Source organism: Thamnophis sirtalis, unplaced genomic scaffold, assembly GCF_051295495.1.
Source record: "Thamnophis sirtalis isolate CommonGarterSnake01/CBP01778 unplaced genomic scaffold, rThaSir2_p1.2 scaffold_11, whole genome shotgun sequence".
Lineage (NCBI taxonomy): Eukaryota > Metazoa > Chordata > Lepidosauria > Squamata > Natricidae > Thamnophis > Thamnophis sirtalis.
Window position 1 is genome coordinate 8626637 of NW_028261391.1, and position 18996 is coordinate 8645632.

The 18996-nt window shown below is 43.1% G+C and overlaps 1 protein-coding gene across 1 annotated transcript in view; it reads left to right on the top strand.

Moving 5' to 3' along the window:
- Positions 1–4861: 4861 nt before the first annotated feature.
- KNG1 (kininogen 1) overlaps positions 4862–18996 on the top strand; it is a 28588-nt gene continuing 14453 nt past the window's right edge. Inside the window, exons 1-4 of the mRNA XM_087725163.1 lie at positions 4862–5138; positions 8705–8812; positions 12241–12316; positions 15621–15793. Of these exons, the coding sequence (XP_087581289.1) occupies positions 4953–5138; positions 8705–8812; positions 12241–12316; positions 15621–15793 (543 nt within the window). The 5' untranslated portion in view covers positions 4862–4952. The remainder of the gene's footprint in view (positions 5139–8704; positions 8813–12240; positions 12317–15620; positions 15794–18996) is intronic.

The following is an 18996-nucleotide window of genomic DNA, read 5'->3' on the forward strand; positions in this document are numbered from 1 at the left end:
AACGGCTTTCTGGAAGGCCTAGAGAGAGGTGAGGGTCCGAATCTCTGCGGGGAGTTCGTTCCAAAGGGCCGGAGCTGCCACAGAGAAGGCCCTCCCCCGGGTGGTAGCCAGGTGGCATTGGCTGGTGGACGGAACCCGGAGGAGGCCGACCCTGTGCGATCTAACAGGTCTTTGGGAGGTAATTGGCAGCAGGCGGTCTCTCAAGTACCCAGGTCCAATACCATGAAGGGCTTTATAAGTTACGACTAGCACTTTGAAGCGTATCCGGAGACCGATACGCGCCCTATCAAATCCTAGACCTGTTAACAGTGGTGTTCCCCAAGGCACATTTTAGGACCAACACTCTTCATACTTTATGTAAATATCCAGTCTTTTCAAAGGACCTGGCAGATGTTGATGTTTGTTAAAGGTATCTTCACAGGATATAAGCTGTTCCATGTAACATGCTGCCCTTAGCAATTGATTGATGGTGATTTTGTCAATGCTGATGATATTCAAGAAGTGCTCCCGTTGCTTGGGATTGCACCTATTACTATCGGCATTACCTCTTTGCCTCTTAACATTTATATGCCGTATGACTCCCAGTAACTTCGGGCATTTACGATGCTTTCTATGATTTATCTATGCAGGGTTTTTTCTCTTTTTCTGATGGTGGACCTTATAGTTGAGGGACCCAATTTCAATGCCAGGACAGCTCTCCAGCATTCATCTCAAAGGGCAACCAAGGACCTGAAGCTCACCAAGGGCTCCTTATGAGATTACCTGGCAGTGAACCACCTGTATTCATTACAGGTGCTATAGATAAAAGCCAGAGTTGGCCACCAGAATGGTGTAAACCAATTAATTGTGAGGGCAAAACACAAGGGCCAAGAATAATTTGTAGCAAAAGGCAGAGCTTCTGGTTTTGAGTTGAGTTGAGTTGAGTTTATTATATTTCTATGCCGCCCTATTCCCCGAAGGGGACTCAGGGCGGCTCACAACCAAGTCAGGGGGGGGGGGTACAAATAATAAAAAAAGAACACGAACAAAACAATACCACAATTTAAAACACTCAACAACCATACCATTCGAGGGGGGACAAAAACTCATTAGCCCCAGGCCTGTCGGAACAGCCAGGTTTTAAGGGCTTTGCGGAAGGCCTGGAGGGTGGTGAGGGTCCGAATCTCCATGGGGAGCTCGTTTTGTTGTTGTTGTTGTTGGTCATCAGTTGACAAAACAAAAACCCAATGGCCATGTGTCCCATAAACCTTCTGTCTTGTGCCCCCGGATAGTTTGAGAGTAGAAGCCCCAAAATTATCGTCCTTTATGAAAATTCATTTTGTGCTTCCCAAAACCCATCAGATAGATTGTGCAGAAGATGGGGTGATTTTTAAAATGTTTCTTGGAACTTGGGGAAAAGAGAGCCAAATCAGCTTCTAAAGTCCCTCTGAGGTCTTAAAGTGAGGCACAGGGAGAGCCATTCTTTTAAAGCAGGGGGCTGGCAGAGATGGAAATGAAGCCATCATCTCCTGTCCCTCCTGGTCCATTGCCTCATTCCTCCCAGCAGCAGCGTACTTCCTATGGCAGGGATGTCAAATGCGCTGTTCTGACCTAGGCTTCCCCAGCAGCACGAAGCCAAATCCTCGTCCCAATAAACCCCTTTTACTTAATTTACAGTGAATTCCTCTCCAGCAAAGTCTTTTGTCTCCCATAGTCTTTCAAGATAGTTCACAATTACTAACCTTTATCAGGCTTGGAGAGTGGCCCAGGCAATATCTTTCAGAGTCGCAATACTTGGCAAGAATGCAGGAATGAACTAATTGTCTCCTGCAAGCTCCACTCCCCTTTCGCTCCTCTTCTATACCTTGTGGGAGGGGGCATTCATCGTCCACCTGTGGCCTTACTCCCAAGTCAGCCTTTGTTCCTTAGCTGTTCGCTTCGTCTGGCAACTCTGCGCATGCGCACACTGGGAACAGGCTCCAGTCTGCCTCACTGATGTCTGACTACGAAGGCAGCTGATAACTGTCAGACGGCCCTCGCCCCATCTCTGCCTCTGACACAGAGCCCTCATCAGAGCCTTCCCCAGACTCCAGGACTGGCCCATGTTCCTCCCCAACCTCCTCACTGTCCAAATCTGCTGCCAGCTCTGCTAGCCGCTGGAGGGCCACAATACATGCATCATCATAGCATTGTCACATGACATATTGTGACTTTTTCCCCGCTTCCCTAAACTGGCTGTGGGTGTGGGAAGCACATGACGCATCTGGCCCACCAGCCCCGAGTTTGACAGCCCTGCCCTATGGCGTCCTTTGTCAGCCTTTCTTGTGTCCCCGATGATTAACCTTTTCCCACGATCACATCTTACCAATACAGAAACTCTGGTGATTAATCTTTTCCCATGATCATATCCCTCCCAGTAATTTATTTTCTCGTTGCTGTTTATAAAAGCCCACGTAAGCTTGTTTGCAAGTTCCTGTTTTACACAGCAGGTTCTGTTTTCTCTTGATTGACAGCTATGATGTTATAGCCTGAAGAAACCAATCGCAGCCACTTGGTGGCGGTCACTTTACGATCAAAATGCCAGGCACCCTGAAGATACGTCTGGGCTTCTGGTTTCTTCCGTTTAGACCATTAGGGGGCAGTAAAGCTCCCTGGCCTTCATAGTCCTCCTTCCTTGCTATCACTCAGCCCAGCAGCTCTCAGAAAAGGCTTATGGAAGGAATGTGTCAGATCTGCCATCTTCAGCTTAGCGCTTTGCTGCCATGCTGCCATAATTTTTTAGGGGAAGAGGGGAGGAAAGGAAGTAAGCAATTGTCATGTAGAAAGTAGAGATGGGGGTGTGTGGAGTGACGGTCCTGAGGAAAACCAGAAATGTGAGAATCAGTCGATTCCAGCCTTCAAGGCCAGCAAGCCTAGGTAAGGAATGCGAATTGTATCAAGCAACACCAAATATCTGCATGGTTTCCAACACACATACACGGAACGTCGTTGGATGAAGACAGACCAGTCAAGGTGGGAGGGATAGGGAGAAGGGGAAAATGCATGTGAACTTTAGTTCTAGCCTTGCTTTGTTTGCAACCATTAAGCCTTAGTAAAAGAAATGATAAGTTCAATCAAATGGAGTCGAGGGTCTTTCTTTCCTAGGAACCTAGCTATGGCCAGCATGACAGAATGACTGAAAACGTCACTCCATAACTTGGACAACAGATGTACCAGGTGTTTGGCATGTTTATCAGGGACCACCACAAAAGACAGCATACTTTGTTTTAGATGATGCATGGGGGGTAGGGCCCCTCTGTGCCCCATTTTTTGTCCCAGGAAGCTTCAGGGAGGCCTGCTAGCACCAAAACACGGGTCGCACGAGCATGCACAGGAGGTGGGGGGAGTGTGTGTGCATGCACAGGGAGCGGGGGCTGCAGGGGGGCATTGCATTATGGGTGTTGCCGCTTTCAGCACCCAAGGAAATAAAAAGTTTGCCATCACTGGTATAGGGTTTCCTGCCTGAGCAGGAGGTTGGACTAGAAGACCTCCAAGGTCCCTTCCAATTCTGTTATTCTTTTATATACATTCCAGAAACCAGCAGCCTCTACTTAATTTTCTAACTCTTTTGCAAGCAGAGAAAGAAAACAACTCATTTTTTTTCTTCTTCCTTAGAGTATTTTAAAACAGCAAGATGAAAAAGAGAAGAAAAATAATTGTATTTCTGATGGCCCAGCAATTCCACCATAATTTCCTCTCTAGCGAGGGCCATAGTTATCTGACTAAGCTTGGCAACAGAGAAATAAAAGTTACAAATCTTGGGAAAGATTTATATTTTCACTTTTTCTCCCTTTGAAATGTACTTGCGGGTAGTCCTTCACTTACAACCGTTTGTTTAGTGACCATTCAAAGTTACAACAGCACTGAAAAAAGTAACTTTTAACCATTTTTCACACTGATGACTGTAGCGATGGCATCATGGTCCCCTAATCAAAATTCAGACACTTGGCAACTGATTCATATTTACGATGGTTGCAATGGCCCAGGGTCATGTGATCAGCTTTTGCGACTTTCTGACATAACAAAGTCAACGAGGACGCAAGACTCACTTAACGACCATGTTGCTAACTTAACAGCTGGAGTGATTTTGTTGTTAGTTGCAAAGTCGTGTCCAATCCAGGAACAACATTTCTCCAATTCTTCCTGTCCTCTACCATCTTCTGGAGTCCATTCAAGCTCACGCTGGCTGCTTCGGTGACTCCATCCAGCCACGTCATTCTGTGTTGTCCCTTTCTTCTTTTGCCCTCCATCGTTCCCAGCATGAGGCTCTTCTCCTGTGAGTCCTTCCTTCTCATTATGTGGCCAAAGTACTTGAGTTTCCTCTTCAGGATCTGGCCTTTTAAAGAGTGATTTACTTAACCTATTGTGGCAAGAAAGGTTGTAAAATAGGGTACAACTTCATTTAGCAACTGCTTAGAAACAGATCTTTTAGGCTTAGTTGTAATCGTAAGTTGAGGACCTCCTGCTTTATCGTTCTGGAACACATCCTCAAAGTTATCTAAAGCAGTGTTTCTCAACCTTGGTGACTTTAAGTCCTTTGGACTTAAACTCCCAGAATTCCTCAGCCAGCACAGCTGGCTGAGGAATTCTGGGAGTTGAAGTCCAAAGGACTTAAAGTCACCAAGGTTGAGAAACACTGATCTAAAGTGACCCACAGTCAAAACCGTATGTTCTGACCTTGAGATTGCAAAAAATTAACTTGCATTGTGCACTACAAGTGAATAAACTTGGTTTTTAAAAAAAGTTTGGGGCTTAAATAAACTACAAAGGTTGTTTACACTGCTTATAGGCCATGAGTCCAGGCCATGAAATAGCTTTGTTTACTTTGAGTTCTCTGGTATCTGCTAAGAAGATATAGCTCATCAGTTATCTTGAAGCTCTTTCTCTCCTTACCACGCTCATCAGAAGCTCAAAGGAGCTTCTGTTACCTGGCTATGGAAATCTTCATTCTGCTAGTCCTCAGCGTTGGACTTTGCCAAGCCGGTCCTGTCCCAGATGACGTGAGCTGTGATGACCCAGAAGTTTTTGAAGCTGTGTCTACAGCAATAACACGATTTAATGAAGAAGGGGAAAAAACAAATATATTTGCTCTCAATGTCATCCTTCATGTCCACAGAATAGTAAGTAAATTTAGTTAACAACCAGAACCTCAAAAAGCTAATTAATGGGAATTTCGTAGTTGGGGACTTGTGTAAAAGTGCACCGTCCATCAGTACCCTCTACCCAATGTTGAATAGTGGTCATCTGAGCGTTTCCCCCAGATTTAATGTTTAATTTAACAGAAAGAAAGAAAGAAAAATATTACATATGTGGAAAGTAGTCATCTTTACTGTGTTTCATTTGTTCAATTTTGGTTTTTTTCTCTTTTGCAATCCCATTCCCCCCACCCCACCCTAAAAAGAATTGCCCTTTCCATTTGAATGAGCAATTACGATAATTCTAGAATCTCTGCAGGCCTTTGTATTCCAACCAAGTATTTTATTTACAATCACTTTGTTTTGGGAAGGGGGAATTCTTCCCGTGGCACGTCAAAACCACGGTCCACTAAAGCGCGCCCAATTAAAGCGTGTACGTGACGTCATCAGCAGCGCGACAAATACGACCGCGGAGAAAAAAGGGTGCTTTAAAAAGCGCTTTTAAAGCAAGCCGATTCACATAAAGGTAAGGGTTAGGTTTAGGTTTAGGTTTAGGGTTAGGGTTAGGTTTAGGGTTAGGGTTAGGTTTAGGGTTAGGGTTAGGGTTAGGGTTAGGGTTAGGTTAGGGTTAGGGTTAGGGTTAGGGTTAGGGTTAGGGTTAGGGTTAGGGTTAGGGTTAGGGTTAGGGTTAGGGTTATGTTAAGCGTTAGGGTTAGGTTGAGGGTTAGGTTTAGGGTTAGGTTAAGGGTTAGCGTTAGGTTTAGCGTTAGGTTTAGGGTTAGCTTTAGGGTTAGGTTAAGAGTTAGGCTTAGGGTTAGGGTTAGGGTTAGGTTTGGGGGGGTTAGGTTTAGATTTACGCGTTAATTTTAAGTTTACCGCTCACAGCGTGCTGTTTTCGTCACGCTGTGATGACGTCACGTACGCGCTTTCGTCGAGCGCGCTTTAGTCTACCGCGGTTTTGTGGTGGAACCATTCTTCCAGATCTTCAAATAACCTTTATAGGTTTGGTGGTTCTTTTCAAGTACATTGGGTGGCGAATTATTGGAGCTGTAATCCCACATGTTTGGAGAGCCATCTTCCCAATCCTGTTGTTTGGCCATACAAAACATAATACGACGCAGCCATTTGGTGCGTTCCATTTAACATTGTCTAATTTGGGTTTCCATACATTTGAATTCTTTGGTAATGCTAAAATTGAGCCATGTTTCTGCACCAAAAGAGATGGCTATGGTGATTCTCAGTCACCCAGGTCATGATTGTCCCAAAGGTGCTTTTTCAAGAGGCAACCTGGACTTTCTGGTTTTGCTTTGAAGATGTTTCGCTTCTCATCCAAGACGCTTCGTCAGCTCAGAGCTGGAAAAATAAAATAAAATAGTGAAGTGAAGTAAAATAAAGTATTCCTTCTGCCTCTTATTTTCCCCACAATAACGACCCTGTGGGGTGAATTGGGTTGAGAGAGGTGTGACCCGTCAAAACCGCGGTCCACTAAAGCGCGCCCGATTAAAGCGCGTACGTGACGTCATCAGCAGCGCGACAAATACGACCGCGGAGAAAAAAGGGTGCTTTAAAAAGCGCTTTTAAAGCAAGCCGATTCACATAAAGGTAAGGGTTAGGGTTAGGGTTAGGGTTAGGGTTAGGGTTAGGGTTAGGGTTAGGGTTAGGGTTAGGGTTAGGGTTAGGGTTAGGGTTAGGGTTAGGGTTAGGGTTAGGGTTAGGGTTAGGGTTAGGGTTAGGGTTAGGGTTAGGGTTAGGGTTAGGTTAAGCATTAGGGTTAGGGTTAGGGTTAGGGTTAGGGTTAGGTTAAGGGTTAGGTTTAGGGTTAGGTTTAGGGTTAGGTTAAGGGTTAGGGTTAGGGTTAGGGTTAGGGTTAGGTTTGGGGGGGTTAGGGTAAGGTTTTCGCGTTAAGTTTAAGTTTACCGCTCACAGCGTGCTGTTTTCGTCGCGCTGTGATGACGTCACGTACGCGCTTTCGTCGAGCGCGCTTTAGTCTACCGCGGTTTTGTGGTGGAACCGAGAGAGGAATGATTGGCCCAAAGTCACCAGTCGGTTTTTATGTCTAAGGTGGGACTAGAATTCACAGTCTCCTGGCTTCTGGCCTAGTGTTTTAACCACTAGACCAATGATGGCAAACCTTTTGGTCTCGACATGTCAAAATTTGGGAAATTCTTAAGTTGATTCTGTTGATGTGTCAAAAAAAGAATCCTCTATTTCTTCTCCTGCCATCACCCCCATATAGACCACCCTGGACAGTGGCATTTGGCAGCAATTCCAAGGCTGGTTCTAGAGTAGAGGCCCAGTCCTCTACTTCAATTCTAGCCCCCTCAAAATGGCCGCCCCTCACCATTCCCCACAGTAGCTCCAGTTACATGAGGCCTTTGTTCTTGAATGTCTATGGAGATTCTCAGTCGTCCAGGTCATGGTTGTCCCAAAAGTGCTTTTTCAAAAGGCTACTGGACTTTTTTTCCCCCTTGAAGCTGTTTCACTTTTCATCCAAGAAGCTTCTTCAGTTTCTGGCTGGATGGTGGAGAACCAAAGAAGCTTTTGGGATGAGAAGCGAAATGTCTTCGAGGAAAAAACAAAGTCCAGTTGCCTTTCGAAAAAGCACCTTTGGGATGTCATTCTTGAAGCAACTTCAGAGAATGCTCTTTTGTGGCCTCTGCAACAGGGGTGGGTTTCAATTTATTTTACTACTGGGTTTGCTCATGCGCGCACACGCACTTGTGTTCAGCACATGCACAGAAGCGTCCAGGCGGGTGGGCAAAGCCTCCCACCGTGGCCACTACCACTTCACCCGATCCAGGGTGAATCGGCAGAAAGCCAGCTCTGCTCTGCAGCCTCCAAAAACCACAGGAAAGCACGGCTCTCTCATGCAACTTCCAGTGGGTCCAAAAACTATACACTGAATAGAGCCTTTTCTGCCTCCTGAAACCCAAAATGGCTGTGCAGAGCCTGTAGGAAGCTTTCAGAGTGCTCCTGGGGGTTGGGGAGGGTAGAAATGAGCAAAAAACAGGCTGTGTTTTGCTCAATTTTGCCCCCCAGCCCTCAGGAGCACTCTATAAGCCTCCTAAAGGCTATGCATGCAATGTTTTTGACAAAAAATGGGGCCGTTTTCCAAAAAAACTGGCCGTTTTTTCTCATTTTGGGGGAACCACCCCCCAGGAGCACTCTACAAGCCTCCTAAAGGCTATTCATGCCTTTTTTAAAAACGGGCCATTTTCTGGGAGGTTTGCAGAGTGCAAAAACTTTTTTTAAAATTTGCCTCTTCAAAACCTTGGTGCATCTTAAACTCCAGTGCATCTTATATTCTGAAAAATATGGTACTAGGCCATGGACCATTACAAGTGGATTGGCCATCAAAATAAGAAATGCAACTTTGGGGTAAATTATGTAATTTATATTTTTAATCATTGATTGTGCTTAACTTTATTCCTGTGTTGTTTTAACTGTTAGACACTCAGAATCATGTATTTGAGATGGGTGGGCAATGGCATATCGATTTATTAAATAAATAAATGAAATTGCAACAGCACTCATGTAAATATTCTTTTCAGGCAGGTTCTGAAAAATCAATCCGCGTCATCTATCAAATAAGAGAAACTGCATGTTCTTTTAAGTATCACCCTTGGCAAACCTGTGATCTTTTAGAGACCTCGGAAGAAGTAAGTATTCATTCTTCTTCCTTTGAAGTGACCAGAGAGAGGTTTATGGGGAGACAGCAAGAAGAAAGAAAGAGGTGTATAGTATGAAGGGCTATCAGGACCATCATATGCAAGGAGGCAAAAGATGCCATTAAAATAGACTTGATGTAATGATCTGGGGCGTGGCATGAATGCAACACAGCCAGAGAACCGGTATGAGTCCCTTTATTGGCACCAACTTTGCCCCCAATATCCCTTTTATTCTCCGGCCTGAAGAGAAGCTCTTCCACAAACTTGTAGATACTCCAGTCCAAATGCTGTAAGCAGAATGACTGCAATCAATCACTCCAGCAAGGCAACATAATGAGTCCCAGAAGCGAAGAATAATTCCAGCAAGACAAGATAAGCACACAGGACGATGGCAATAATTCAAACAGTCAGGAGGAATGCCAGGAATGCAAGCCACAACTCTCCACTCTAGATGATTTCAGCGTTTATTCCCGACAAATGCCCCTCCCAATTGCCTCTCCTTTAAACTCCATCCCCAGGTGTGCCTTGTGAAGGGAATTGGGGCCCTTTCCTTCCTTGTAAGCCACATCACCCACATTGCTCTCTTCTGCATTCTTCCCGGCACTCCCTGGGATGAGGAAGGGTGAGCCTTGGTCTTCATCTGAACCCCCTCTCCCTTCTTCTATCTCTCCCCTGCTCTGCCCAGCCTGACTTTGCCCTTCCCCAGTTTCCTCCACAGCCAACAGAGCCACTCTCCCGCTCTCTGTCAACTGTTTGTTCAACTTCCATCTCAGAGTCAAGAGTCCTAGTGGAGAAACTGCATTTTGGCACCAACGTCAAGATTGGGTAGTATTAGGTGGATTCCTTGGCAGTTTTAAGACATGTGGACTTCAATTCCCACAATTCTCTAGCTAATAGGCTAGCTGAGGAATTCTGGGAGCGGGAAGTCTGTATTTCTCAAAGCTGCCAATTTGACCTATATTATCATGTGACTGTTGAGGGGAACCGTTGGCCCGTTAATACAATAACCCCGCCTTCTGTGCCCAGGTGGTGTCACCTGACCCTTAAAGGCCAATAGAAAGAAAGAAGAGATTTCTATCGAATTTGGGTGGGGAAAATGTAGATGTATTGTCTTGGCTGAAATCCAGGATGAGGGGTGACTTCAGGCGAGGTTGAAAGTTATTGAGTTAGAATTACATTAGGAGCTTTTTTTATTTAAACTCCACCATCTGTCTGTCTGTCTGCCTGTCTGTCTGTCAGTTTGTCTGTCTGCCCATCCATCCATCCATCCATCCATCCATCCATCTATTTATCTAGCTCTCTAGCTCTCTATCATCTGTTTATTCCATTAGGCACAGCCAAATTATATGATAACAAATGAAATTACCATCTACCCAACTGAGAAAATAGGATGCTTTATTTGTCTCCCCAAAGATCTATCTGCAGGCGTTCCATCACACATTATAAAAAAATATATAGGATTTTATCCGCAATACAAGAAGTCCTCGACTTACAACAATAGCAATAATAGCAATAACAGTAGACTTATATACCGCTTCATAGGGCTTTCAGCCCTCTCTAAGCGGTTTACAGAGTCAGCATATTGCCCCCAACAACAATCCGGGTCCTCATTTTACCCACCTCGGAAGGATGGAAGGCTGAGTCAACCCTGAGCCGGTGAGATTTGAACCACTGAACTGCTGATCTAGCAGTCAGCCTGCAGTGCTGCATTTAACCACTGCGCCACCTTGGCTCATAAAAGTCCTCGACTTTTAATAGTGACCGCTAAAAGTTACAACTGCATTGAAAAAAAAGTGACATGACAGTTTCTTGCAATTATGACCTTTCCAGCATCCCCATGATCATATGATCAGAATTCAGATGTATTTATGGTCACTGCTGTGTCCCAAGATCATGTGGTCACCTTTTGCAACCTTCTGACAAGTAAAGCTGATGTGGGGAAGCCAAGATTTACCTCATAACTGGGTTTCTAACTTGTCAACTGCAGTGAGTTACTTAACAACTGAGGCAAGAAAGATCACAAATGGGGCTAAACTCACTTAACAAATGTCTCACTTAAGAACAGAAATTTTGGGCTCAGTTGTGGTCGTAAGTCAAAAACTACTTGTATTTAAGTACAGGCAGCAAAGGTCTCACTAACAACCCCTTGATGGATTATCAAACAATATCAAAAAGCTATGAAATGTGATGAGTTTTACCGTGTTTCCCCAAAAACAAGACAGGGTCTTATTTTCTTTTGACCCCCGAAATAAGCGCTTGGCCTTATTTTTGAGGAGATCTTATTATTTTTGAGGTGCAGGAGGCGGCGAGCATGGTCACCTCATGGCTGATGCTGTGGTGCAATATTTTCAGGGAGGGCTAATTTTGGGGGGGAGGGCTTATTTTAGCACATGCGCTCAGAAGCCTGATTGGGCTTATTATCCAGGGAGGTCTTATTTTCAGGGAAACAGGGTATTACTTAACAGTGGAAAGTGAATGAACAGGAACTGACAGGAATAGCCAACACTCCAGAAGACAGGCTCAAGATACAGAAGGATCTTGAAACACTTGAACATTGGGCCCTATCTAATAAAATGAAATTCAATGGTGAAAAGAGTAAGGTTCTACATTTAGGCAAGAAAAACAAAATGCACAGGGACAGTATAGGTGGCACCTTGCTCAATAGTAGTAAGTGTGAGAGGGATCTTGGAGTCCTAGTGGACAACCATTTAAATAGGAGCCAGCCATGTGCAGCAGCTGCCAAAAAAGCCGCCACAGTTCTAGGCTACATAAACAGAGGGAGAGAATCAAGATCACATGAAGTGTTAATGCCACTTTCTAATGCCTTGGTAAGGCCACACTTGGAATACGGCATTCAGTTTTGGTCGCCACGGTGTAGAAAAGATGTGGAGACTCTAGAAAGAGTGCAGAGAAGAGCAACAAAGAGGATTAAGGGACCGGAGGCTAAAACATATGAAGAACGGTTGCAGGAACTGGGTATGTCTAGTTGAAAAGAAGGACCAGGGGAGACATGATAGCAGTGTTCCAATATCTCAAGGGTTGCCACAAAGAAGAGGAAGTCAAACTATTCTCCAAGGCACCTGAGGGCAGGACAAGAAGCAATGGGTGGAAACTAATCAAGGAGAGAAGCAACTTAGAACTCAGGAGAAATTTCCTAACAGTTAGAACAATGAATCAGTGGAACAACCTGCCTCCAGAAGTTGTGAATGCCCCAACACTGGAAGTCTTTAAGAAGAGGTTGGATAGCCATTTGTCTGAAGTGTTATAGGATTTCCTGCCTAGGCAGGGGGGTGGACTAGAAGACCTCCAAGGTCCCTTCCAACTCTGCTATTGTATAACACAACTCCAGGCAACTTCTGTGATGTCCCACTGAATACATAAAAGTTCAACTGTTATATCTCTTTTTTCTTCTTTCACAGGAATATGGAAACTGTACAGCTGAGATTGAAACTGACAGATACACGGTAATACAACAGGACTGCAAATTTGCCTCAGGTGAGTAAATTTTAAGTTAGCCTTTTAAAAAAAAAATCACCGTTTTCCTATCCTCTTGATAATAATGGCGGGGGGGGGGGGAAATCAGTGAAAATAAATAAAGTTAGAAGTCTAATAATAACTTGATGAGGGCTGAAACCAGTCTAAACATTAGATCCACTGCAGTGGTGAGTTTCAAAAATTGTTCGAACCTACTCTGTGGGTGTGGCCTCCTTTGTGGGAGTGGCTTGCCGCCCATGTGACCGGATGGGAGTGGCTTGCCGCCCATGTGACCGGATATGAAGATGCTGATGACACTTGTCAGAACCACCTTAAATTACCTCACACACAGCACTGGCATGCATAAGAATATGATGTAAACTTGTTTTTTAAAAGGCATCTTTGGTTTGCGTTAAAACAACTTCAACACACGCAATGTTCTGATTGCACCACAAACGCAGTAGTCATCCTTACCTTTCACAGAGGCACTGAGTTTTCTAAATAGGAGCATGATAGTGTAGAATAATCATATCCAAGGACTCCACTGTGACAAACTATAATAGATGAAGATCTATTACATACCTCAATGGAATTGCCTTTCCGAACTTCCCTTTGACCTTTCTCCTAGAGTAATGAATAGAATAGCAATAGTAATAGCAATAGCAGTTAGACTTATATACTGCTTCATAGGGCTTTCAGTCCTCTCTAAGCGGTTTACAGAGTCAGCATATCGCCCCCACAGTTTGTGTCCTCATTTCACCCACCTCGGAAGGATGGAAGGCTGAGTCAACCTTTGAGCCGGTGAAATTTGAACTGCTGAACTGCAGATAACAGTCAGCTGAAGTGGCCTGCAGTACTGCACCCTAACCACTGCGCCACCTCGGCTCTAAAATGACATTTATTTATGATATTTAATGATAGTCAGCCTTTCAGTAAAAGGTTTGGGGAAGCTGCATGTGAAAAGAGAAAAATAGCTAAAAAGGAACAGCTGCTAGTGATATTCATTTCCCACTCGTTTTTTAACTGTATCTGAAAAATAGAATTCAACAGAGATGGCAGTGCAGTGCTCACAAGTTCAGTGTAAAACGTTTCCCACCTGTTAACGTTAACATCCACTAATCAGTGGGATGACTTCCTTCCACAAGTTGCAGGTGCTCCAACCCCGGAGATTTTTAAGAAGAGATTGGACAACTGTTTGTCTCAAATGGTATAGGGTTTCCTGCCTGAGCAGGGGGTTGGACTAGAAGACCTTCAAGGCCCCTTCCAACTCTGTTATTCTGTTTTTTTCCCCTCTACCAGTTCTAAGGATTTGTAATCTATGTTGGTGAATTCAGTCACAAGACTTAGTCCTTCTCCAGGAGACCCTGTGCAGAGGCATCTCAGGTTGTGAAGAGACTTCACTGAACTAAACTTTTTAAAATAAAAGGGCAGGGTTTTTAAAAAAAAATATTTGTGGTTTAAAATATATTCACAATGGAATAGTGACACCTAGCTGTCAGCAGCATTCAGTGGCCAGGAAATTGTGCTTTCAAAGTTAAAATTCAAAAATGAACCCCCAAAAATGCACCTCTGCCTATAAAGAAAATTATTCTTTGCGCTTGAATAAGGGGGGACAAATTAAAAGGGACAATTAGGACATCTTCTCCATCCCTTCTCTCCAGCTCTATTAGAGATTTGATGCTATTAATTCTATAGCCTGTGTTGGGGCCTGCCAGCAGCCAGCAGAGCTGGCAGCAGATTCGGACAGTGAGGAGGTTGGGGAGGAAGATGGGCCAGTCTTGGAGTCTGGGGAAGGCTCTGGTGAGGGCTCTGTGTCGGAGGCAGAGAGGGGGCCAGAGCCGTATGCCAGTTATCAGCTGCCTTCAGAGTCAGACATCAGTGGGGCAGACAAACAGCTGGAGCCTGTTCCCAGTGTGCGCATTGTTGAGGTCCAGCCCCGATTAGAATGAATGCATGTGGTTTTGTGATTTTAAATTGTCTTTTTCTTGTTTTTTTTTTTCTTTTTCTTCTTTTTTTCTTCTTTTGTAAGCCGCCTGGAGTCCTTCGGGATTGGGCAGCATCTAAATTTTAATAATAATAAATAAATAAATAAATAAATAAATAAATAAATAAATAAATAAATAAATGTGCAGAGTTGACGGATGAAGGGAGTAAGGCCACAGGTGGACGATGAATGGCCCCTCCCAGAAGAAATAAAAGAGGAGCAAAAGGGGAGTGGAGTTTGCAGGAGACAATTATTTCCCTTAATTGGTTCGTGACTCTCGGAGACTCCTTGCCAAATTTTGCAGATATCGGCCTGTCAGCTCTCCAAGCCAGATAAGGTCTGTGACTGTAAATCCTCCCTCGAAAGACTTTGTTGGACGTGAAGGAACAGAATTCACTGTAAATTAACAAAAGGCTTTTTTGTTGGGACAAGGAGTTTGCTTCATGCTTTCAGGAAGCCTGGGTGAGAACAGTATAGCTGATACATGGTTTTCCTGAATTTGAACAAGTTCATGGTTCAGCCCAGATACTACAATGTGGAAAATAAGTTAAATTTTTGCAGCAACATTTGAAGCATAGCAGGTGATAAGTCTCCCACCTTACTGTCCCTTACATCCTCACAATCAATGCAGTTATCTGGTTGGGAAGCATAGGTTTCTGTGACGTTGAAGTTTCAACTGTTGGATTGTGCAATGAAGGGACTTGTGTTCTGAAAGTGGGGTTGGGCAATTCCTATTGTGGCTCCTGGCTTTCATCCTGTGTTGGATCTTAGGGGAGGGGCTGCCTTCTAATCCTACCATTCTGCCTTTGTTAGCTGTCAGACTTTGCTGCAAGGAGTTTCAAAATATCCTGTCTTGAACTGATTTCTACCTGCAGTGTTTGCTTTGCTTATTAATGGAGCTATCTATATAGTTGTCTTCCTCTTTCAATAAGCTCTTTATCTCCTTAAGTGCTGGCATCTGCTGTGGGCTATTAAGAAATACTGGGGGCTGCTTCCTGCCTCTAAAAATATGTTTCTCCATTTCTCCTTTAGGGAAATATAATATTCTGTCTTTTTTTAATATTTCCAAAAATATTCCACTGTTGGGGAGGGGCTTCCCACACTACCATATGTGCAAAGATTAGATGTAGTAAAACCAGCTGTTGAAAGGCAACAAACAATATAATTTTTTGTCTACTATTGATTTCTCTAAAGATGAATTGCCCCACATTGCTCATCTTTTCGGAAACTGCTTTTCATTCTTTGTCCTTTCTTTAATCTCTAACCTTTACCTGTTTGTGTACTGAGTGCTATAGTAATTTCCATGTTACTTTCATTTTTAATTTCTTTGCTTGCTTTCAGGGCAGAAGTATGAAGAAGAGACTTTTGCGAACTGCCTGGGATGCTGGCATCCCATAGACCCTACAAGTTTGGAAGTTCTTCCTATTGTGAGATTCACCATACGGCAATTTAACAATCGGAGTGAACAATCCACCTTATACGAAGTTAAAGAAATGAAAAAGGCAAGCCGTCAGGTTGGTATATGTTGCAATAATTCCCCATCATAACTTTCCAGAATTCAGAATTCAGTGATTCTGATCGATTTATAGTTAAATCACTGGGGACGCTGTGGCTCAGTGGCTAAGATGCTAAGCTTGTCAATCAGAAAGCTTGGCAGTTCAGCAGTTCGAATCCCTAGTGCCGTGTAACAGAGTGAGCTCCTCTTACTTGTCCCAGCTTCTGCCAACCTAACAGTTCAAAAGCATGTAAAAAATGCAAGTAGAAAAATGGGAACCAACCATCTTTGGTGGGAAGGTAACAGCGTTCCGTGCGCCTTCGGTGTCTAGTCATGACCATGGAGATGTCTTCAGACAGCGCTGGCCCTTCGGCTTTGAAATGGAGATGACCATTACCCCCTATAGTTGGGAACAACTAGTACATATGTATGTGCGAGGGGAACCTTTGCCTTTTCCTTATAGTTAAATCTGAAAATGTGGAATGTCCTCCCCTTGGGTATGTTTGTGAAATCTTCATTTGTTTAAAAAAAAAAAACAGCCCAGTCAAATGTTGGCTAAAACACACAAAGTATAAATAAAATTCTTATATTAGTCTGTGCAGTTTTATTTAAACTACAGTGGTACCTCAGTACTTGTCATTAATTGGTTCTGGGAGATGTGATGAATACCAAAATTGATGAGTGTCAAGGAAATTTTTCCAATAAGGAATAATAAACCAATGCAATTTTAAGGCAGTTTATAAAAATATATGGTTGTATATGGAATGGAATGGAATGGAATGGAATGGAATAGAATAGAATAGAATAGAATAGAATAGAATAGAATAGAATAGAATAGAATAGAATAGAATAGAATAGAATAGAATAGAATAGAATAGAATAGAATAGAATAGAATAGAATAGAATAGAATAGAATTCTTCATTGGCCAAGTGTGACTGGACACACAAGGAATTTGTCTTCGGTGCTTATACTCTCAATGAACATAAAAAAGAATAGAATAGAATAGAATAGAATAGAATAGAATAGAATAGAATAGAATAGAATAGAATAGAATAGAATAGAATAGAATAGAATAGAATTCTTTATTGGCCAAGTGTGACTGGACACACAAGGAATTTGACTTCGGTGCTTATGCTCACAATGTACATAAAGAAGAATAGAATAGAATAGAATAGAATAGAATAGAATAGAATAGAATAGAATAGAATAGAATAGAATTCTTTATTGGCCAAGTGTGACTGGACACACAAGGAATTTGTCTTCGGTGCTTATGCTCTCAATGTACATAAAAGACAAGATACGTACGTCAAGATCATAAGGTACAACACTTAATGATAGTCATAAGGTACAAATAAGCAATCAGGAAACAATATCAATATAAATCGTAAAGATACAAGGAAGAAGTTACAGTCATGTAGTCCTAAATGGAAGGAGCTGGGTGATAGGAACGTTGAGAAGAGTAATAGTAATAGTAATGCAGCCTTAGTGAATAGTTTGACAGTGATGAGGGAATTATTTGTTTAGCAGAGTGATGGCGTACGGGCAAAAACTGTTCTTGTATCTAGTTGTCTTGGGGTGCAGTTCTCTATAGCGTTGTTTTGAGGGTAGTAGCTGAAATAATTTATGTCCAGGATGTGAGGGGTCTGTAGATATTTCCACAGCCCTCTTTTTGACTCGTGCATTGTACAGATCCTCAATGGAAGGCGGATTGGTAGCAATAGTTTTTTCTGCCGTTCTGATTATCCCCTGAAGTCTCTGTCTGTCCTGTTGGGTTGCAGAACCAAACCAGACAGTTATAGAAGTGCAGATGACAGACTCAATGATTCCTCTGTAGAACAGAATCAGCAGCTTTTGGGGCAGTTTGAGCTTCCTGAGCTGGTGCAGAAAGAACATTCTTTGTTGTGCTTTTTTGATGATCTTTTTGAAGTTAGGTGTTCATTTTAGGTCTTGAGTTATGATAGAACTTAGACATTTGAAGGTCTCTACTCTTGATACTGTGTTTGTTTAGTATTTTAAGAGGTGGTAGTATGGGAAGGTTTCTCCTAAAGTCTACCACCATTTCTACGGTTTTGAATGCGTTCAGTTCCAGATTGTTCCGGTAGCACTATGAGGCTAGTTATGCAACCTCCTGTCTGTATGGGATGCATCGTTGTCTCGAATGAGGCCTAATCACTGTTGTGTCATCTGCAAACTTCAATAGTTTAACAGAGGAATCGTTGGAGATGCAGTCATTGGTATAGAGAGAGAAGTGGAGAGAGCACTCCACTGGAAGTGGAGGGGCTCTTGTGCTAATTGTACAGGTATCTGATGTGATTTTGCCTAGCTTCACCTGCTGCCTCCTGTCTGTTAGGAAGCTTGTGATCCACTTACAAGTGTGTTCAGGTGCCGCTAGCTGATTCAGTTTATTTAGAAGAATGTCTGATATGATGGTATTGAATGCTGAACCAAAGTCTACAAAGAGGACCCTTGCATAGGTCTTTGGAGATTCAAGATGTTGTAGGATGTACTGAAGAGCCATATTAACAGTATCACCTGTCAATCTATTTGTTCGGTATGCGAATTTCAGGGGGGGTCTAACAGCAGATCCGTGATGGTTTTCAAGTGGGACATCACTAGCCTTTCAAAGGTTTTCATAACTACAGATATCGTTACTTTGCATGAGAAATAAATCTAATAAATCAATAAAGACAACTTAAAAGCCAGCCATCAACACATCCCAATCAACATCTAAAAAGCCACACACAATAGGCAAATAAATACCACACACAGAACAGCACACACTCTGCTAGAGATGAGTTCCTTGAGGATGGACTCCAGCACACGTTCGAAAGCTCAGCAGACAAAACCTCTGCTCCCGGTGACCAGATTAGATCCTGCAACAATATCCTGGGACAGGCATATTTGCCTTCATTCGCAATAAATATTTAGATTAAATTAAATAAAAAGTTCACTTTACCTGTACTTATGGGGTCAGCTTATTTTCCAAAGCACCAGAGGGCAGGACAAGATAGAATGGTTGGAAACTAAACAAAGAGAGAAGCAACTTAGAACTAAGTAGAAATGTCCTGACAGTTAGAACAATTAATCAGTGGAACATCTTGCCTCCAGAAGTTCTGAATGCCCCAACACTGGAAGTCTTTAAGAAGATGTTGGATAGCCATTTGTCTGAAATGGTATAGGGTTTCCTGCCTAGGCAGGGGGTTGGACTAGAAGACCTCCAG